Below are 19,632 nucleotides of genomic sequence, written 5' to 3' on the forward strand. Positions count from 1 at the left end.
ATAAATGTAAGTTCCGGGACCTCCGGCGGTTCCGCCAAGTCCGTCCCTAGCAAATCTAGAAGGGCACTGCGCACTCTATGGAACTGAAAACGGAGCAGTAAGGAGACATCACTGCTGTTCCCTGCCACCGGATCCCAGGATTTAACCGTCCCGTCTTGACAAAGGTCCCCCGCCTGTTGAATGTTGAGTTTGTGCATAGCTTGGACCACGCCGTTTCTCCCCGATGGGGAAAGCCATTGTGCCCAATCCACAGGCATGCTAGGTGAGTAAAGCAGCGCTCCTCCCTGTGCTTGCAAAAGAGAGTGCCATGCGTGATTTGTCGTTGTGATAGAGTCTAAAATCCCAGTCCTGCGATCTGTTGGCTTGAATACCGTAGCCGGGAGCTGGAGTGGATCAGCGAACACTCTTTCCATGCGCACATGTGGGATGTGTGTTTCGCCATGTATCCAAGTGTGCAAGTGGGATGCCTGAGCCACTCTATAGTATAGTTCTAGATCCGGAGCTCCGAGGCCACCTATGCTGTATGGCAGTTTGAGGAGCGTCCACTTCGCCCTAGGCTGTTTGCCCGCCCATGCTAGTTTAATCATAAGCTGCGTCAGCCTCAAGAAGAAAGCCTTCGACAGTACAATTGGATGGCGTTGAACAGAAACAGTAGCCTAGGTAATACCACCATTTTCATTATGGCGATACGTCCCAAGCGGGAAAGAGGGAGCTTGCACCAGGTCTCTACATCGTCCTCCAGTCTGCTGAACGCAACCCCATAGTTTTCACTAAGCAAGATCTCAGAGTCAGTGTGAAACCGTACGCCTAAATATCTAATCGGGTCCGAGGTCCAATGTAGGGGAAACTCCATGTCAAATTTCCGGGTAACAGGGGTGAGGGGGAAAGCCAGCAATGTCGCCCACTTTAGGTTCAGACCCGAGAGGGCTCCGAAACGAACCACCTCCCTGAGCATCGATGATAAATTATTTTCTGTGTCGCGAACATACAGCAGAGTGTCAACCGCATACATCAAGACCACAAACCTATATGTCGGGAACCCTATGCCCTCGTTGCTGTGGTATTCCCGCAACGCGCAAGCAAGCGGCTCCGCCACCAGGGCGTATAGCAGTGGGGATAGCGGGCAGCCCTGTCGGATCCCTCTACCAATAGGAAAGGAGTCCGTGACCAGGTTGCCGACGCGCAGCCTGGCACATGGCTTGTTGTATAGGGCGCCTGTCATTTGGAGGAATGGTATGCCCAGACCCATCCACTGCAGCACTTGACGCATGAATGGCCACTCCACCGAGTCAAAGGCCTTTTCCATGTCAAGGAACACCGTGAAGGCCTTCGTGTCCTGTGTGACATGTTGCATTGTGCCAAAGATCGTACAAATATTATAGGTTACATTTCTATTGGGGATAAAGCCTGTCTGTTCCGACGCGACCAAGGTGGGGGCAAGGAGAGCCAGGCGAGTCGCCAACACTTTAGCGAAGAACTTGGTGTCGACGTTAAGCAGGGATTGAGGCCTGTACGAGCCGCACTCATCATGCGCCTTGCCAGGTTTGAGAATCGTAACTAGTAGCGCTTCCCTCATGGAGTGTGGCATGTTACCCTCCACGCAAATATCATCAAACAGCGTGGATAGATATGGGATCAGTTTATCTTGAAAGGCTTTGTAGAAACCCACCGTGAGCCTATCTGCCCCAGGAGCACCGCCCGAACGCATGTCCGCTAAAGCCTCTATTATTTCGTCCTGGTATTCCATAGTTTCGTCTGTGAGGTCTCGGCTCTTGGAGGAGTACAAGTCGGTATAGAAGCTTCTGAACATCTGTGCTATGTCTGTCTCGTCTGTGAGGACCAGACCCTCCGGTGTCTTTAACTCAGTAACCTGCGGTTTTCCCCTGCTCCCCTTCAATATTCTAGCTAGGACTGAGCTAGGCCTCTCCCCCTCTCCGTAGGTCCGTGCTGTCACGTACCTTCCCATGTGTTTAACCTCCCTGTCCGCTTCCTAATTGTATTCAGTCAGAAGGGACTTTATCTCTTCGTCTACAGTAGTGTCAGGGTGTCTCAGTTGCCGCTCCTCCAAGTTCGCTAGCTGTCGCTCCAACTCCGACAGCCTATGCCTAATGGATTTGAGAACACCCGAGTGCTTGGACATGGCTATGCCACGTATGTAGACCTTGAAGGCCTCCCACACAGATTGGAAGCTGTCCACCGAGCCTACGTTGGCCTAAAAAAAGACGTCTATCGCTTCTGCTAGCTCCCCTCTGAACAGTGGGTCAAGTAGCGAGTACGGTGGGAATCGCCATGTGAACGGGGGACTCGCCTTCTCGGGGCTATCCAGAACTAGTAAGAGTGGTGAGTGGTCCGACAAAGGGCGTGGTAGGACCTTGCAATCCCTAATCCATCACATCATGGAGGAAGGTGCCAACCAATAATCGATTCTGGTGTGAATATCATAGTAGGCCGAGTAGTGGGTGTACCCTCCCTGAGCTGCATGTCTGTACCTCCATACATTCTCTAGATCAAAACTGGTGAGCATACTATGTAAGGTCTGCACTGCAGCCGAAGGTTTACGCGGTGGGCCAGCGGATCTATCCAGTGCCGGGTCAAGCACAAGATTAAAGTCCCCCCCCCCACAGGACCTGCGCAGTGTTGTATTTACGGGTTATATTCGCTAGTGAGTGGTAGAATTCCGGGGAATCATAATTTGGGCCATAGACATTAACTACTACTAAGTCCATCCCCAGGCCTTTACAACCCTATTTCACAAAACGACCCTCGGGGTCCGCCCTCAGAGGCGTCAGAGTGAGTTTCGATTTGGGATTTACCCAGGTTAGCACACCCCTGGCATGCATCGTAAAGCCTGCTGCTGCGATGTTACCCTCTAGACCCTTACTATGCAACATCCAGCTCATAAGTGGCAGATGGGTCTCCTGCAGGAGCTCCAAATCCACATGCTGCCGCTGGAGGTAGCTAAGTACTTTCCTCAGCTTTCAGTAGTCGTTGAGCCCTCTAACATTCCATGTGAGAACACGAATCGTGGCAGTCGGGCCAAGCCCATCTGGTTCAGCTATACTCACCATTGCTCTTCATTCTGTACTGTGTGTAGGCATGGGTGCCGTGTGCGCCTAAAGTGGACTGTGTGTGCAAATTGCGAAGTAACATCCCCCCTCCCCCCAACTGTCGAACCAAACAGAAGAACATCCCCGCCCCCCCACCCACAGCAGACCACCCCCAACAAGGCCTTGCAGAATACACCGCCACCCACCCTCCCCCCGTTCCAATCCCCAAACTTTATGATCTCCGGAGAGTCATACAGGTGCATTGTGCGCGGGGGCCGAGGTTGCCGCACCACCAGCAAAGAGTGCGAACGTGCACTACACTGGAGACCCTCCATCCACCTCCCGTTGTACCTTGTAATATGCATCAGTAAGATATTGGTTATGCAAAACTTGTAACAATTCTATTGATCCTGAAAGCTACGTTCATGTGTAGATATACCCCCGTCTTTAGATTAGCTAATCAACCCTACTGCGCCAATCATTTGTCCATGCCACCGAGGCTATTGTACTTGTCCAGTGGCCATGGAACCTGGCAAACATAACTTTCCTGTGCCACATTTTGGAGTCGCCAAACCGGGCCACCGGGTCCCCCATTTCCCCACCCCGTAATCCACCCCGCAAGAACACAAACATCCAGGCAGTCCACCAGGTTGGTCCTCGCTGCTTACCGCAGCTCTTACGCCTTACCGCTCCATGAAGCTAATAGGATGAAGGCAGTCACTCCTTCTCATCCAGCTGGCTGCTTCCCTCCTCTCCGTCCGTCGGCCTATTCGCGTCTCTACGGTGGTCTCTCGACCAGCCTTTTAAGGCTTGCTGCAAGGCTCTTGGGTCCGTGAAGAGGTGGGATTGCCCCTGTCGGTTGACACGTAGTTTTGCTGGGTACAGCATTGCGTAGTCCAGACTTAGGTCCCTGAGTTGCCGTTTGAACGGGGCGAAGTGTTTGCGGCCTTCCTGCACTCTAGCAGTGAAATTGGGGTAGAGCGAGATCTCCGAGCCCTCGTATTGCAGCGATTTCTTGTCCCTAGCCTGGCGCAGGGCTGCATCTCTGTCCCTGTAACTGAGCTACTAGGCTATGATGGGACACAGAGGGGCTCCAGGGCATGGGCGCGGGCCCAGTGAGCGATGAGCGCGCTCCACCACGAACAGCGGGGAGAATGTCTCCTCTCCGAGAAGGGTGATCAGCAGTTTTTCGACAAACCTCTCCATGTTGCCCGTCTGGGTCGTTTCTGGAAGACCCGTTATTCGTAGGTTGCAGCGACAGGAACAAGCCTCTAAATCTTCTGTTTTGTCTTGCAGGGCTTGCATCATTTTTTCAATCTTTTTATGGTCAGTGTTGAGCTCCGTTTGCGCCTCATCGACCTCAGTCAGCCTTCTCTCTGACATATCGAGAATTGCGTGCTTGTCAATCTGCTCCGCCATTCTGTCCATTCTGTAGGTGAGGGCGTCTAGCTTCGAGCCTAAGGATGCCATGCTGTTCTGAAGACCTTTTTCCATTGCCAAAAGCATGTTTTTAATGTTCGTGCCTACTGCAGCATCGTCTCTGTCCTGTGTGGCGCCCTTGTCCGCGCCCGTAGCGTCCTGTGACTTTGATCGCCTTTGTTCAAATAAGAGTTTGCTCTGTGTCTTGTCGCCCCTGCCCATCTTGTAGAACCGTGCCAGGTGCCACAGGTAGCTCACCCCACTGATTGTAATTGGCTCCTGCAGATCTCAGGCTGTCTATATCCGCAATAACACCATGCAGTTTCCAGGTGGACCGTATGTGAGGTCCTTGTGTTAGCTGATCTGCTTCAATGACTCCGGGCTCACCCTCCGCTTCGCCGTCTACCCAGCACTCCTGGTGGCGCACACGCTGGTCCCACCGCAGCCCCCTCGATCGACCCGAGTCGCACCGCTGGCCAGGTATTTCAGATGAAGTGTGTTATTTAGGCTCTGTCTAGTCCTGCGCCGCAAGTAGGGAGGGAGGGGTCACAGGCAGCTATCCTGGGGCCAGTAGGCCACCGTGTCCTCAATGGAGACTGCTCTCTGCTTTCTCGAGTGAGCCTGGAAGTCCCGTGGGAGATCAACCACATGGGCGCCCCAGCAAGGGTTATGGCTGCACTGCCCCCGGGCCACTCCGAGGGTCTCCACCTAGGTCCTGTGCACGTGGGCCTCCATCGGACTTCCCGCTATGGGACCGCTCTCAGGTGTTCCCTGCAGTCTCCCCGACTCTGTTGTCGCGGTTGCTCCTCCGCGGTTGCCGCTGACTATCTTCTCGGCACTGTGCCTCCTGTGCCCGCTGCCGGGCAGCGCATCAATACCACTCCGGGGCCCCGGGATTCAACTGCGTGGCCCGCTGCAGCCTTCCGACATCGGGGCACGGCAGGTGCGCCGCACCCTCGCTGCAAATCCGCCGTTGTAGGTGGAGGGGGTAAATCGCCAGGCTGCTCACCTCGTCTGTTGGGGCAGGGCGATGGGCTGCTCGTTGCTCTCTGGGCCACGATTGCGGATGCCAGGTCCTCTCCCGGCTCTCTCGTGCGCTGGGGCCGCACGCACTGCGACACAGCGCGGGCATGTCTAGCACTCCAGGGTGCGGTTTCATGGCCTACCACGACGCCGATCCGCCACGGCAGTTAGCAGCGGATTCCCAGAGTCAAAGTGCAAACGCCTGCCCGTCGCTGCACGGTCTCCCCATCCTCAGTCTTGGGGGGTATTGTAAGCATGTTAAAGGCAGGTGCTGATGCAGGATTTTGAAGCATAATGCCGACAACTGGACAGAGCTCTAGGCTCAGGTGGCCATCACGATATCCGGCAAACTCCGCCCCCCACCTTTGCTATCATTTATTCACACATTTATACAGAAAATCCCTAATCAGTGCTTCCAGTTTTACCGAACCATGCACTTACTTCCTTAGGTAAGTAACCTCATTGCAAAGTGGCTTCCATTTACCACCTACTATTCTGCCCCTGGGGATTTCAAACAAACATAGAACAATACAAACGGGTTTTGGTTAATACATAAAATCAATGCAATTTAAAAAATAATCAATACACGACTAACTACCTATCTTAACTAAACCCTAACCATCTAACTGCTACCAAAAGAATACTGATAGAGTGCGGGTTCACCTGCCCAGAATTTTACCATACTCACCTGGGCCCATAAAAACATACACACTTTGAACAGGTAAACCTATGCTTAACCAGTGATTTAATTTGAACCTTTTTGGACCTATTCCTTGACTTACCAATCCTTGTCATCGGTACCTAGAGTTGTAAGGGATCAAGGGAGCTAGCAAGAAAATAGGTAGTAAATAAACATTTGCACTCATAAAATAACCACAGACTCTGGAAAGATTGAAATGCTTTTCTAAATAATTTCTTTAAATGTCAGTGTCTGTACTAAATTAATCAGAGCTTGATCAAATAAGAATAAAATCAAAGCAAGATGATGAGAAAGAATCATGAAACGTTCTTTAAACATTGAAACATAGGATGGGTAAGAAAAGGGAAACAGCACAATGATATACCCACGCAACTTTATATTCACCTAGAATGGTGTGATGTCAATCCTGGCCATGAGCTGTCAAGCCCCTTGTAGTTTGGACCAGCTTTAAGCTGGCCTCTTCATTTGGGCACCCCAGTCCAATTTTTCCATAAGCATAATTCCAAGGTACTCAAATACGGACACCCTCTCCAGGGGTCTGCCTTCTAAGCAAGGATTTGTCCGAGTACTAGTACCTGTATTAAACACCGTGGGCAGATTTACATGCCCCTAGAGCCACGTTTGCATCATTTTTAACATGGGAAAAGTGACACAAAAGTGGCACAAGGGGCTTGTAAATAAGGCCCAATATATTTAGTTTTCTGTATATTAATCTCAAGCCAGGTATTCTTTCAAAAAGCATTATTGGGGACCCTCTGTATGCCCATAGGGGTTTTAGAAAGCTAGAGAGTGTCATTGGCAAACATCATAGCCGGTATTTTATGGCTCACCAGCTTGGGGCATCTATGTCCTACCCTGCAATCAAAACCCTCAACTAGTCATTTAGAAAAAGACAAAAAAGGGGGGTCGGAGCAAGGTCACAGCCATGTCCTTTTGTCTATGGGGGCAGTGAGTTCTCCATGTTTGCTGAAAGTGATTTGGGCGAAATTGCCATCATGTAGTCATTTCAGCAGGTGGCAAAGATAAGCTGGAACACCCAAGCCCATCAGAAGTGCCCACAATTGGTCTCTCAGCACCAGATCAAGCTCGGATTTTAGGTCCACAAATATTAGATAGAGACTGCCACCCTCTATACACACCATTTTCAAGTGTAAAAATTGAAGCCTAAAAATGTGATCTGTTGTGAACATCTCTCTAAACGCGGCTTGAAATGCATTAAATACATTGTGATTCTCCATCCAGCTCTGGAGTCATCCCAGCAGCATGCAGGCAAACATTTTTGGGCTAACACCGATGAGGCTTATAGGTCTATAGTTTAAAGGAAGGAGTGGTGAACCTTTTTTATTGATTGGATACATTTCTGCACCCGCCCAGGTAGCGGGAATCGCCATTCCTTGTATGATGGCGTTAAACAAGACCCACAATGGGGGGCCCAGGTAGTAGCTTCACTGTGAAAGTGGTCCCCGGGGATCTTATCTAGCCCTGAAGCTTTAGATGGTGCTACTTTGCTCAGGGTGTCAGTTATCTCCTTGAGGGTTATCAAGGGGGCCTTAGTGCAGTTCATCTGTAGGGGGGAAAACTCATTACAGTTATACTAACCTCTACCCTTGAATAGAGGGACTCAAAGTGAACGTTCTACACATCCGCCCCTATATTTGGTTCTATTTCCTTCAGAGCAGCCCGTATTTACCACATTCCAAAAGGTCCTCATATCATGGGTACATAAGGGACTTCTCAGGCTATCCTATTTATCACATTCCCACCTTTTTAACCTCGTCCATAGTGCTTTTGTAGGGTGACCTTTTTTCTCTAATTAGCGGCATATACTTGGCCTTAATAGCAGAGATAAGAGCTAACTTAGCAGTGCAACAGCTATCGCTATGCCAACTGTGTCGGGGTTTTTTGAGTTTCCTTATTCTTTTATTGGGGTAAAAAATACTGGCCATAGTGGTTGTTAATGCTTTATAGTTCTCAGCAACTTGAAAGAGAGTTAAAACTACCATTAACAAAAATCGATTGTATCGCAGCCTTAAGGAACAGGATGATGGTTTGATACAGAGAGGACAGCCTTTCCTGATATTGACAGATGTCCACCCATTGGACCCGCTTCCTACAATTAGTAAGTGTTAGTCTAAGCTCAGGTGGAGATTTTGAACCGGATACATTCTCAGCACATGGCGTTACCACATCAAAAATCAAAGCATTATGGTCACTGTTGTGGCGGGGCACAATCTTAAAATCTATTAACCTATGCCAAGATTTTGTATCTCCCAGGATATAGTCAAGGATGGAGGCATGTCCTCTTCTATTAAAGGTGTAATTCCCTGGTGAGTCAGATTGTGTACGGCCATTACATGCCCTAGTGAATGTTTCAACGTAAGTGAGTTCATCTGAAGCACCAATGGAGTCAAAGCCCTGGTTAACAGAATGTTGGGCTCTGGGATAGCCCAGTGTAGATCTTCTTCACTGGGGTTACCTCCGTTCATGCCATCCAAGGGATCGAACTGGCAGGTAAAATCACCACCAAAAAGTTGTCAGGAATAGTGGATAAAAAGGTGGTCAACTGTTCAAGATTCGTTGACTCTTGACTGTAGCCAACCAGTCGCGAATAAACATTAACTACGGCAATTCTGACCCTTAAAAGAAAAATAAGAAAAATACATCACTTGAGGATGTCTCCATCTGTTTTGCTACACAACCGAAGTGCGTACCGACCGAGATACAAAGCCCCCCCTGAAGGCCTTCCCTTTTCCCCTGAGGTGTCAGCTGCACTAAACAACGCATAACCTAATCTATACAAATCCACCCTAGCCCAGGTTTTTTGGTACATGTAAATCTCATGTTGATCTATAAATACCCCTCACTCAGGGTTATCTAGTTTGGTGATGAGTCCAGCAATGTTCCAAGATAATTTCTGCAACCTGGGTGGGCCTGAACAGTTATCTAAGTTTGTGGGCTGGCTAGCTGTTATTAGTGAAACAGATGCCTGTTGGGTGTGGCTAGTCCTCTTCACCCCCATTGTGCGTAGTCCAATACTAGCAATACTATTGTCACATATGGGGATTGTAAAGCCGCCAAAATGGATGGGTCAAAGGTCTGCACTATCTGATGGGGTGGCTTTGACAAAGATCATTTTATTGTATCCCTATGCCAGCAATCCATGTCGACTCCTTCCATTTCATCAGTGCACACCTTTCCATGGTCCATGACCAGCCTGTGAGGTACACTCTGTGGAAGGATCTCTCCTTGTTGCATAACTCTCCCGTGGGGCTCCCTCTGGTGGTGGAGTTTCTCAGTCTGGTTCCACAAAGGTTCGAGTCAATGAACTGACTCTAGGGCCCCATATCTATTTGCTAGTGGTAAGTTAAAAATTAGCGGTCTGGGCTGATCCTGACGCTGCCTAATAGGTTGATAGTTTTGTTTCCACATCCACAACTCCTGTCCATTCTGCTTTCTAATTTACGGCACTCACGCTAGAGGATGAAAATAACCCTGTTGAACAGACCTTATACCCCCATCCTGCCTGTGATGGTTTCTGTCTAGGAGAACTTGGGCGACCAATGGATTTCCAAAGTTAATCACAATGCAGTCCCCTTTCACATTCTTCGGTCTCTGACTCACCCTACCAACCCTGCATGTCAAGAGAATCTCACTTCTCGGTTGAGGCAGGTGGAAGATTGATGCAATGCAGGGCTGGCCTCTCTTTGCTAGCTTCTGTGCATGGAACTGGCCCCTCCCTTTGACTGGGCAATTGACGATACATGTTGTCATGTGCTATCGGCATAGTTTAAATAGGCGTACATTTGTATATAGCCCCATCATTAACCTGATTTGGGGCGAAAGTGGGAATCAATTTTTATGCGTATAGGGGGTCCAACCTAGTACTAGGGGGAACAGCTTGCATAACCTGCCAAACTAACCTTCTCTGTCCTCCTTGTTATTACTTTTGGATTGCCTACCCAGTCCTCAAACAATGTTGCCAGCTTGTCCACCCATGCTATCAGAAAACTGAGCTCACCCTTCACCATAGCCCTCATTTGGACCTCAAAATCCATCACTAGGTTTGTCTCCCATGGCTATGGGTGAACAACCAACTATTCCTCCGTCCCCAGTGTCTCCAGTATCTGATGACTCTTCTACACACTTCTTGCGTTTTACCCCAGATTTCACAGCTGGTTTAGATTTCCCTTTTTTAGCGAGGCCATATTGTACAACCCCTGAATGTGGATCACCGTTATATCTTTGCAAGCCGTTGCATGACCCATTGGCTAAGCCTTGAAAGAGTTAATTACCAAAGCTGGTGGAGTACATGAGGCATCAAGGTCTATCAAGGGAAAGTCTATGTCCAGGGTTAATGATAGCCACCTTTCGGTCAGTTCAATTTCGCGGTCACCACTCCTATGGCCCTCTGGAGAATCCTATCAATGGACGTGGGCAGCATTGTTGATGTGGTTTGCGGAAGTGGCATTTGCTTTTTTCCAACACAGGTTAGCTTCCCCATTATTATATTCATATACAGCACGTTAAGGCATCCTTTATGTCTGGCTCTCTTGTTCTGCCCTTCCACTCACTTCAAGTACAAAGAGCGGCCCAATACAGAGGAGAGAATTTGAAACCCCTGGCAGCGCTGATCAGATTATTCGGGTTGGACCTTACTTCCTATGCACTCAGATAGTGATTGTTATGTCTTCCTCCCATAACCTGGGGGTTGGAAACTTCCATGACTGCAAGAGAGAAATTGGAAAATGGATGGACTAAGACGGTTGGCAATTAAATTCTGGGAAAACAGAAGTTATCCTGTTTGGGAATAACCCTTCCATATGGTCCCCCTCGTGGTGGCCTTGAGGAAATTGGCCCACATCCAATTCCTGTGAAAAAAGCAAAAAATCTAAGAGTAGTTATGAACAATACGCTAATTTTCGGGCTACAGGTGAAGCACGGAAGGTAGTGGCACTTTGAGAAGGTGACAGATGACTGAGAGAAAGGTGTCTGTAATGAACCCCCGCGTTTGAAGTATTTGCCATGTGATGCCCCTGAAATGCAGTAAATCACTGCAGCTTTTCTTTGCATTGTGCATCTGGCGGCATATGCCGTAATAGTGGAGTGGTGGGCGGGCACTTACTGAACCACAGTGGACTCCTCAGGTGATGTAACACCTATCTTAGGTTGTAGGTCACTGGTGGACACCCACAATGAAGCAGGTAGTGACACCCAGGAGGGAAGTGGTCGCACTAAGCAGAGGTGCACTTTTCCGAGAGACTTTCACCCGTTTATTTTTATACAGTGTCAGGCACGCAACGCCCATTGGGCTTAAAGGGCTTCAGAACCCCCCCCCCCCTTGCCCCGTCGTGTGTGTCAGTCCGGGCTGAGACAGCTTCCCGGGCACTCACACAGACAACGGTTGAACTTTTCGCAGCCGCACCCGAGTACTTCACAGGTGTTGAAAGGACCATTTATGTGTTAACAAGGCTTTGTTGTTCTTTCACCCCTTCATCTCTACTCTGCCTATTGCTGGAAAAATTAGCCCCCCCCCCTGCGGACCTCTGGCAGTGCTGTAACTTTGAATCACGGGTTGAGCTCTTGTTAGGTCTCGTGACCTATCAATGCGCGCAAGCGCATTGAGGGAGCGAGAATTCAAGTGCTGAAAACAATCGTGAAACCAAGGGTTTAGTTCGTGCGGTTTTCATTAAGTTCACGTGAATCACGTGAGCAAACAAGCACGCGCATTCACGGCCGCACAGCACATCAAAGGGCTTCGCCCAGCGTGCGCTCTGCGGCTTCTCCTCCCCTAATTAGCAGCTTCTCCCATGTCTCTCTGGCTTCCCTCCGGCCATTTGCCACTCTCCTTGCCTCTGTCTTGCCTCCCCCTCCATTCTCCTCCCCTCGCTCGCATTCCCGCCTCCCACCAGGCTCTGCTCACAACAGGCAATCCCCCTTGTTTTTAATTGTTTCCTGCTTTCTTTGGCGCTTGTTTAAATGTCTATGTATGATCCACCCATCTGACATTTCTCCTATCCTTCGTTCTGGTGTTACTCTTTCCCTTCCCTTTGGTTGCTTTCTTCCTTGTTTTGTTAATGTCGCACTTTTGTAATGTTATGTTTTCGTGTCCGGTACATTAGTAAAAAAAATAAGGTTTATGTTGCACTTGTGCTGTCCGCTACATTGGAAGTGCCCGGACACATCCTGTGAGGCAGATAAGTTCTTTAAGTGTCCGACTGGCATGCTGCTGAGGCTTCCTGCTTGATAGTACAGAGATGCACAACGCTGCACATGGTTGCTTTGCTCGTGCAGGAACGTCAACCGGTAACAAGCTGCCGTGTTGGGTAAATTGGACGCCACACAATCCTTCACCATTCATTTTTGAAACCCTGAGTATTTCATCATTTGCGGTCCGGATGCCAAAAAGTGTAGTGGAGAGACTAGAATCAAAACGTCGAGGAAGCAAATCAGGTTTATTAGGGAAGAAAACAAGCACTGGTGTTGCCAATAGGTCTCGCATTAGGAAAGTTTAACCTATTGGTATTGTAAATGACATAAACTTTCCTAATGCGAGACCTATTGGCAACGCCAGTGCTTGTTTTTAATTTGTTTTCCAGATCATTCCTTGAGATTCTTAAAAGAAGATGAACACAGTACTTTGCCAATGGGAAACTGATAAGGGAAACACACAGGGAAGAACAGGAAATAGAATGCCCACAACCAATAGAAACAAGGAAAAGTGAAGTGACATTCCCAAGGACCAAGTAGAAGTGAAGGCGGGATGTAGGACCATTTTAAGATATATTTAACATAATGGATTTCACAAGCACAGTGCAAGCGCTATGCAGCCAAAACCTAAAAAGAGTACAAATGGAATCAACATTTTTTGGCAGAATCCTAGATCATCTGCTAAGTTGCTGAGCAGTCCTTGCTGAATAAATGGTAAAATAAGACAGCTACACCTCCAGGCACTGTTCCCACACTTTTTCAGTATATGTGTTTTGCGAATGATTCCTACTACTGCTTCACCCAGCCCTCTCACATTTAGGCCCTTTGATACATGAATCTTCAGGCTCAGTTCCATTCCCAAACATGACCCTTTAGGAGGACTCGGTGCAAGACAAAACTCTACATTTACAAACAAGAAACAACTCCGCTTGATCGTAAATAATGTACATGTTTATTTGGTAGACCCCATTGAGATCAGTTTTTTTAAATGTGTTCAGATGATACTACAAAACAATTTCCTTTTCTCTTTTCTTTCCCTCTCTTCTCTGATAAAAGTGATTATCTCTACCTCCGTTTTCATTTTAATTGATTTTTTGAATTTATTGATGATCCTTTTCTTTTCTCTTTCCTTCTCTTCTCTGATACGAGTCTGTATCTCTGCCTCTTTTTCCTTCACCGCAGCCTTAGCCTTTTGGAACATGGCTGTCGTGTAGCACTCGCCACCGTTCGCCTGGACCATCTTCTCTACCATCGCTATCAGCTCACGTCTTTGCCTTTCCATGTCGTCTCCTGTGGCATTGTTGTTGAACGCACAATAACGGTTCCCGCAGCTCTCCACCAAAGCCTTGAGATTTGTTTTATCCTTTGCAATGTAGGTTTCTAGGGGCGTCTTGCCTGGGTCGCCATCATCCAAATCCTCTTTGCGGGTGAAGAGCAGGATCATGAACTTGGCGGCTTCTGCCCCAAAGAGATCTTGAATTATTTTAGCCGCATTGGCTTCTTCTTCGGTGAATCGTCCCACGCCGATCACAACCACAATGGCGTGTGGTCCCGGAGAGCTGAGGACAACACACCTAGAAACTTCCTTCACGACCTCCTGGGCAGAGACTGCAGTGTCAAAAAACCCGGGGGTGTCAACCACCACCACATGTTTGCCATCAAGGTCGCAGCGTGCCTTCTTACACTCCGTGGTCAGAGACTCAGTCTGCATCCTTGAATCGAATTCTATCCTCCTCAGGATGGTGTTGCCGGTGGCACTTTTCCCAGCTCCGGTTTTGCCAACAAGGATTATTCTCAGTTCTTTCCTTAGTGTGCATAAATTACAATCAGCAGAATCTGTAAAAGAAAACCGAGGAGAGATCAAAATATGACAATGACTGCGTAACGTAAGACATGAATAATAACATATTTCTAATGCATGACTGTTCTCATAAGATTTGTAGAAAAACACTGCATTAAGGATTCTGAATATAATGCAATACATTTCATAGATGTTAGAATTGGGGATCTCGGGTTGGCACAGGTAAGTACTTGTGACAAGCAGGGACCCTCTCCTCTAGTCAGGGCAAGAGAATTATCCCCTAAAAATAACCCCTGCTCACCCTCTAGGTTGCGTGGCGCGAGCAGTCAAGGCTTATCTCACAGGCGATATAAGTTAAGCAGTTGTAATCACACACAGTAATCAAGTGACAACACCACAAATGGACACCACACTAGATTTATATAAAAAATAGTTATTTTTATATAGAGAGTTGGCATAAGACCAAATAACAACAAAAATGCCCACAATACCATTTAGCAGTAAAGAGTTCTCGTTCAAAATGCGTAATTTCTAGTTCTGTGCGCTTCGCATCCTCTGTCCAACTCTCACGGAGATGGGAAAATGCATAACAGAGTCAAACGGGCGCAGCAGACGCTCCGGTCCGATGCCTACACCACTGTGGTGCGAGTCATTCACAGTACCTTAGTTTTTGTGTCCGGCATGAACGATGCGTTGAAAAACAGAAGCGTTGCATGCAGCGGTGTCCTCCTTTCACGGTGCGAGCTACGGCTTGTAGACGTCCTGGGTGCGGATCGTAGACTTCGGAGTCACGTTATTCGAGGGGACGGTGCTTTGTGCGGTGCGATTGAGTTCCGTTGCGGTGTACAAGCTGTTCCTTGAGAGTTGGTGCCTTTTTAATCCTTTAAACGCGATGCAAGGTGGACAGTACGCTGCGGTTGAGCGAGACGCACCCAGCAGCTCTACGAGCTGCAAATTTCAACACCAGCGGCAGGGTGCGCGTTGAGCAGTGAGGTTGGAAGGGTGTGGAAAAGTAAATTTTGCCATGTTCTGTGTCCCTACGAGTCCTCCATCATATGTTATCTGTGCATGATTAATATGCATATGTTATTCCTCATGTTCAATTAAAGACGCAATTACAGTTGTGTCCACCTCTAGTATGTCAGTCTCCAGTTCTCGTGAATACTACGAATATCAGGCCTATGTAAAGCTACGTTGCCACGTTTCTCAGTGTGCACGTTATTCCATTGTAAAGTCCTCGTTTCTAGGCCTCAAAAGGGCCTGGACACCAGATTCAGCTCCTGTCTCCTGAAGCCCTCGCTGAGGAGTGATACAGCCCCCACCTGTATCCTCGACCCTTCACTTACTTCCTGCCTCGCAGTGCCCGGTTCAGCCTGGCTCTGCCTCTGAGTCTGCCAAGAGTATGTTATGATTCCAGTTATCAGTTCAGTCCTCCTTCTCTGCATTCCTAAAAGCTACTGAATCGCATCAATAGTTTCCGTCATTGTCTAGCCTTCACGTCTCCACGTTAGAGAAATACTGTATTAATGATCATTTAATATTCTTCATCACGCACTACATGTAGAATAATGCATGTTCCAGTCTTAGAATCAAGTTAGCCTTTCCCCTCCTGACTTATAGTTTATAGCAACATGTTCTCTAAACATCAGATACTAGATACTGCTTAGGTACATGTCGCCCTGACTCTCCAGACTTCAGTCTCTGCTCCTAGCACAGAGTTCGAAGCCCCCAGCTTCTCCTAGTAACACGTCATTGCCAAGTTTGCGCGCACCATCAGGTCAGAGGTCCCGGCTCCTTAGGTAGCCCCCTCCATGTTTCCGCCCCATTCATGACATATTCTGTTACGTTTGCATCACATGTATATGTATACGCCCTGTTACACCTCTTTTCACCCTTATCTTTCGCGACTGCTACGCGTCACACCTATTGCTCCACCCACTGCTACGCCTATTGCAATGTAATGCTATGTGTTTGCGTTATGTATATATGCTCATGTACTGTTATTAAAAAGTTATCCTTCCTTCCGAGCGTGCTCATCCCAGATCCAGCCCCAGCAGCTGCTGGGCCCTGCCATCCTATTCCTCTGCAGGTTGTCCCGCTCCTGTCCTTTATGCTGTAATAAACCTGCAAAACTCCTACTACCTCGAATCTTGACTCTTATTTATTGAGCTACCTGTTATTCATTTATTCATTAAAAAATAGATCCGGTATTATTTATTTATATACCACATAATGGCGCCCGAATAGGGACTTGCCCTTTCCCCACGCGTCGGTGAAGCCACGCCGACCCCCTGACCCTCTGCAGCCGTGACGGAACCATACCGTGCACGTGCAGATATTTCTGCTTCAAGTATCCCTCAGGCAGACGGAGGAGACGGAGGAGGCGGTCCAGCATCCAGACGAGGCGGTGGAGGAACGCGGCGAGTCCCGACCAGAGCCCAAGCCGAGAGTTCAAGGTCCGAGGTATCCGGAGGTCCACCCGTAACTGAAGTCCGAAGTTCGTCGTCCGGCGTCGAAGCAGTCCAGTCCAGTCCGAGGCTTTCCGTTCTTGCTGCCCGGTGAGTACCGTTACTGGGGTAGTATCTAGACAGGGTCAATTTAATTGACTCTGGTCCGTGGGTTGGTGGTACACAGTCCCACAAACGAAGTGTCCACTCCGGTGGATACGGGTCCTGACGTGTCTCTGTATGAGACCGGTAAGTTTCGTACTGTTTCAGCAGTGCATCTAGTTTCTGTTCTAGTCAGTTCTGTTCTCGAGAAAATTCATGTATTCTGTTTTCCGTATTCCAGGTAGTATTCTGTTCGAACTGTTATTCTGAATGTTTTTCATGTATCTTGATGTCGTGGAATGAGTGTGAAGTAGTTATCGTGTTTATTGTGTATCGTATTGTGTCCAGATTATAGTTCAGTCATGCCGCTCTTTTCAAAACTGCGTCAGTTGAGAACTAGAAAGGGTCTGCTGGAAGCAGCAGTTCCTGTCCCGCCTAGGGACAGTCCAGGTCATTTTATGTATCAGAAGCATGGCATAAGCGCCATATTGTATCTAGATTTATGGGTCGAGTATACCAAACAGTTAGAGGAAAAGTATAGATGGCCTGTATCAGGCACATGGGATGCCGAGTGCATCATGAGAGTAGAAGAAGCATTATGGAAAAAGAAAGCCAGACAGTCACAGAAAGATGCCATCGAGTTATGGCGCAAAGAATCTCATAAAATAACCGAAAAAGAAATCAGAAAGTCAGAATTAAGTAGAGAATCCTTGGAACGAGCCCAAGAAAGGGAATTAATCGAGATTGGTGAACGAGTTAAAACCGAACAGTCAGACAGACAGAGGCATGCCCTTATCAAGGGTATGTATCCTCTTCTTGCCGAGGGCTTGCCAAAAGCGACCCCAGAGGCATCCAGTAATTTCCCGCCACCATTAGTTCCGACCAAGCTACGTCACAAACAGACCGCAGCTGATATTTTCATTTCGTCCTATTTGGACGACACAGTCCCAGAATATGCAAATCCTGTTCGCGCTCCGCCAGTCCCTGTAAATCAGGCACTTCCCGCTCTTCCAGACACCGGAGTACCTGTTACGGTACCCCCGGTCCAGCCCGCCATACAAGTCCAGCCTGCATTTCCATTTCCCACTCTGCCAGGACGAAGAGGATCAGTCGACGATTCTAGTTTAGGGGCCGCAGGAGGAGGTCCTCCTCAGACCCCGCCGCCACATAAGCGTTTAACGACAGCCGAATTACACGCACAAGTGTCACAGCGTACGCCCAGACATCAGTCTGTAGCAGAAATAAGAAAAGCCCTTAATGAATGCGGCTATGATCCAGTCCCAGGCGAGGATAATATGGTTTTATATTCATTACGTGTAAGAAAGGTGACCGAGTATCTAGTCACCCTACCGAATATGAAAGAAGATCTAGACAGAATATATCGTTTCATCCGTACAGGGGATGATCCAGAAAGCATTGGCGAAGTCATGTCTCAAAGAAAAGCCGAGATCCAGCTCATGATACTAAAGTTTTTGATTAATTGTCTAATACGAGAACAAGATTACCCGTCCAAAGATCAAGCCGAAATGAGAACCCTGACAAAGTGGAGTGATAATATAGCCGAGGGTAAGCACAGGACCATCAGTGCTATGGAAAGTATGTACAAGAAAATCCGTAAAGAAATAATAAGGTTACACGATCAACGTAAAGCAGCACAAGTAAGCGAGAAAGAAAGTAACTCTGATACTGAAGAGGTAGACGACGAGAATCCCGACAGAATAGCGTATGTAGGAAAATCTAGATTTCCAGATCGCCATTTACGCCTAGAACACAAGTCAATTTTTCATCATTCAGCACCAGAACAAGGTTCTCTAGAACAAGTGTTTCAAGCTACCGATCACATTCTGAAATCACGAATCGGTTATAGCGAGTTAAGTACTATGCATGAACAAGAACTAGCCCGATCAGCAGTCCGATGGACTACTGATTCTACCACTTTTCCAGACGAAATAGTGGCACAAATGTTTCTGAAAATGCCCCCAGCCGAGCAACGACTGGCGGGTATGTATATGATTCAGCACCTCATTACATTGTATGAGGGTCAACACTCTGATCCAGGCCCGTTACATGATATCCTGAACGAGTTACTCCAGTATAGATGGAAAGGTTTAGGTACCGATTTAATTAGTGTCATTCTAGAACAGCGTCACAAATATAGAACGTTTTTGAACCCGCATTTTGTTCATGTCTCACCCCCAGAAAGTAAACCATTTTACATGGACAGACAGAATCCGTTACGAGAAGTCCACCCAGTTAGAGGAACGGGTGGCGAACTAGAACGAGTGTTTGTTTACACTCCGATTACAAAGATGGAACTCCTAGAGATGAAGAAATTAATCCCCTGTCATGATAAAGATCCAGCAGGGTTCCATAGAGAATTAAAAGACATGCTCCGTATGGGAGAATACACGTATCCAGATATAATTAAAATGTTAAAGGTCCTGTTGCCCGCAGGGGTGTATGAAAAGCTCAAGGAAAAAGAATGGGAGGTGGGAGAGAAAAAGATCGATTGGGCAGTTCTAGAAGCTGAAGACAAGGCACGAGTACCAGGTACCGGTCTTGGAGCGAAATGTAAAGAATTACCTGAATTATTGATTCAAGTTTTACCCAGATTATTGACAACTAGAAAAGAAGACTGGGATGCAATCTCAGCTTGTAAACAGAAACAAGATGAAGACATTAGTGATTTTTATTCTAGATTTGAGAAATGTTTTAGCATTAACAGTGGCCTCAAGACGAGTAGTGAGTCATACCCTCATCTTTTTGTTACTAAATTAGTCGAGAATTCAAGCCCACAAATTAAAAATCGAGTTTTGAAAGTCGAAAGTACCTGGCAAGCTAATACCCCGTCCCAGATGTTACAGATGCTCCAATACCACCAGAATA

General features: G+C 47.8%; 1 protein-coding gene across 1 annotated transcript in view; it reads right to left on the reverse strand.

Moving 5' to 3' along the window:
• Positions 1-13,390: 13,390 nt before the first annotated feature.
• The window catches only part of LOC144827836 (GTPase IMAP family member 4-like), a 42,844-nt gene continuing 36,602 nt past the window's right edge, over positions 13,391-19,632 (reverse strand). The window contains exon 2 of the mRNA XM_078686002.1: positions 13,391-14,232. Coding sequence (XP_078542128.1) covers positions 13,391-14,232 — 842 coding nt within the window. The remainder of the gene's footprint in view (positions 14,233-19,632) is intronic.

The sequence above is a fragment of the Lissotriton helveticus genome, chromosome 4_1 (genome assembly GCF_964261635.1).
Source record: "Lissotriton helveticus chromosome 4_1, aLisHel1.1, whole genome shotgun sequence".
In the NCBI taxonomy this organism is placed as follows: Eukaryota; Metazoa; Chordata; class Amphibia; order Caudata; family Salamandridae; genus Lissotriton; species Lissotriton helveticus.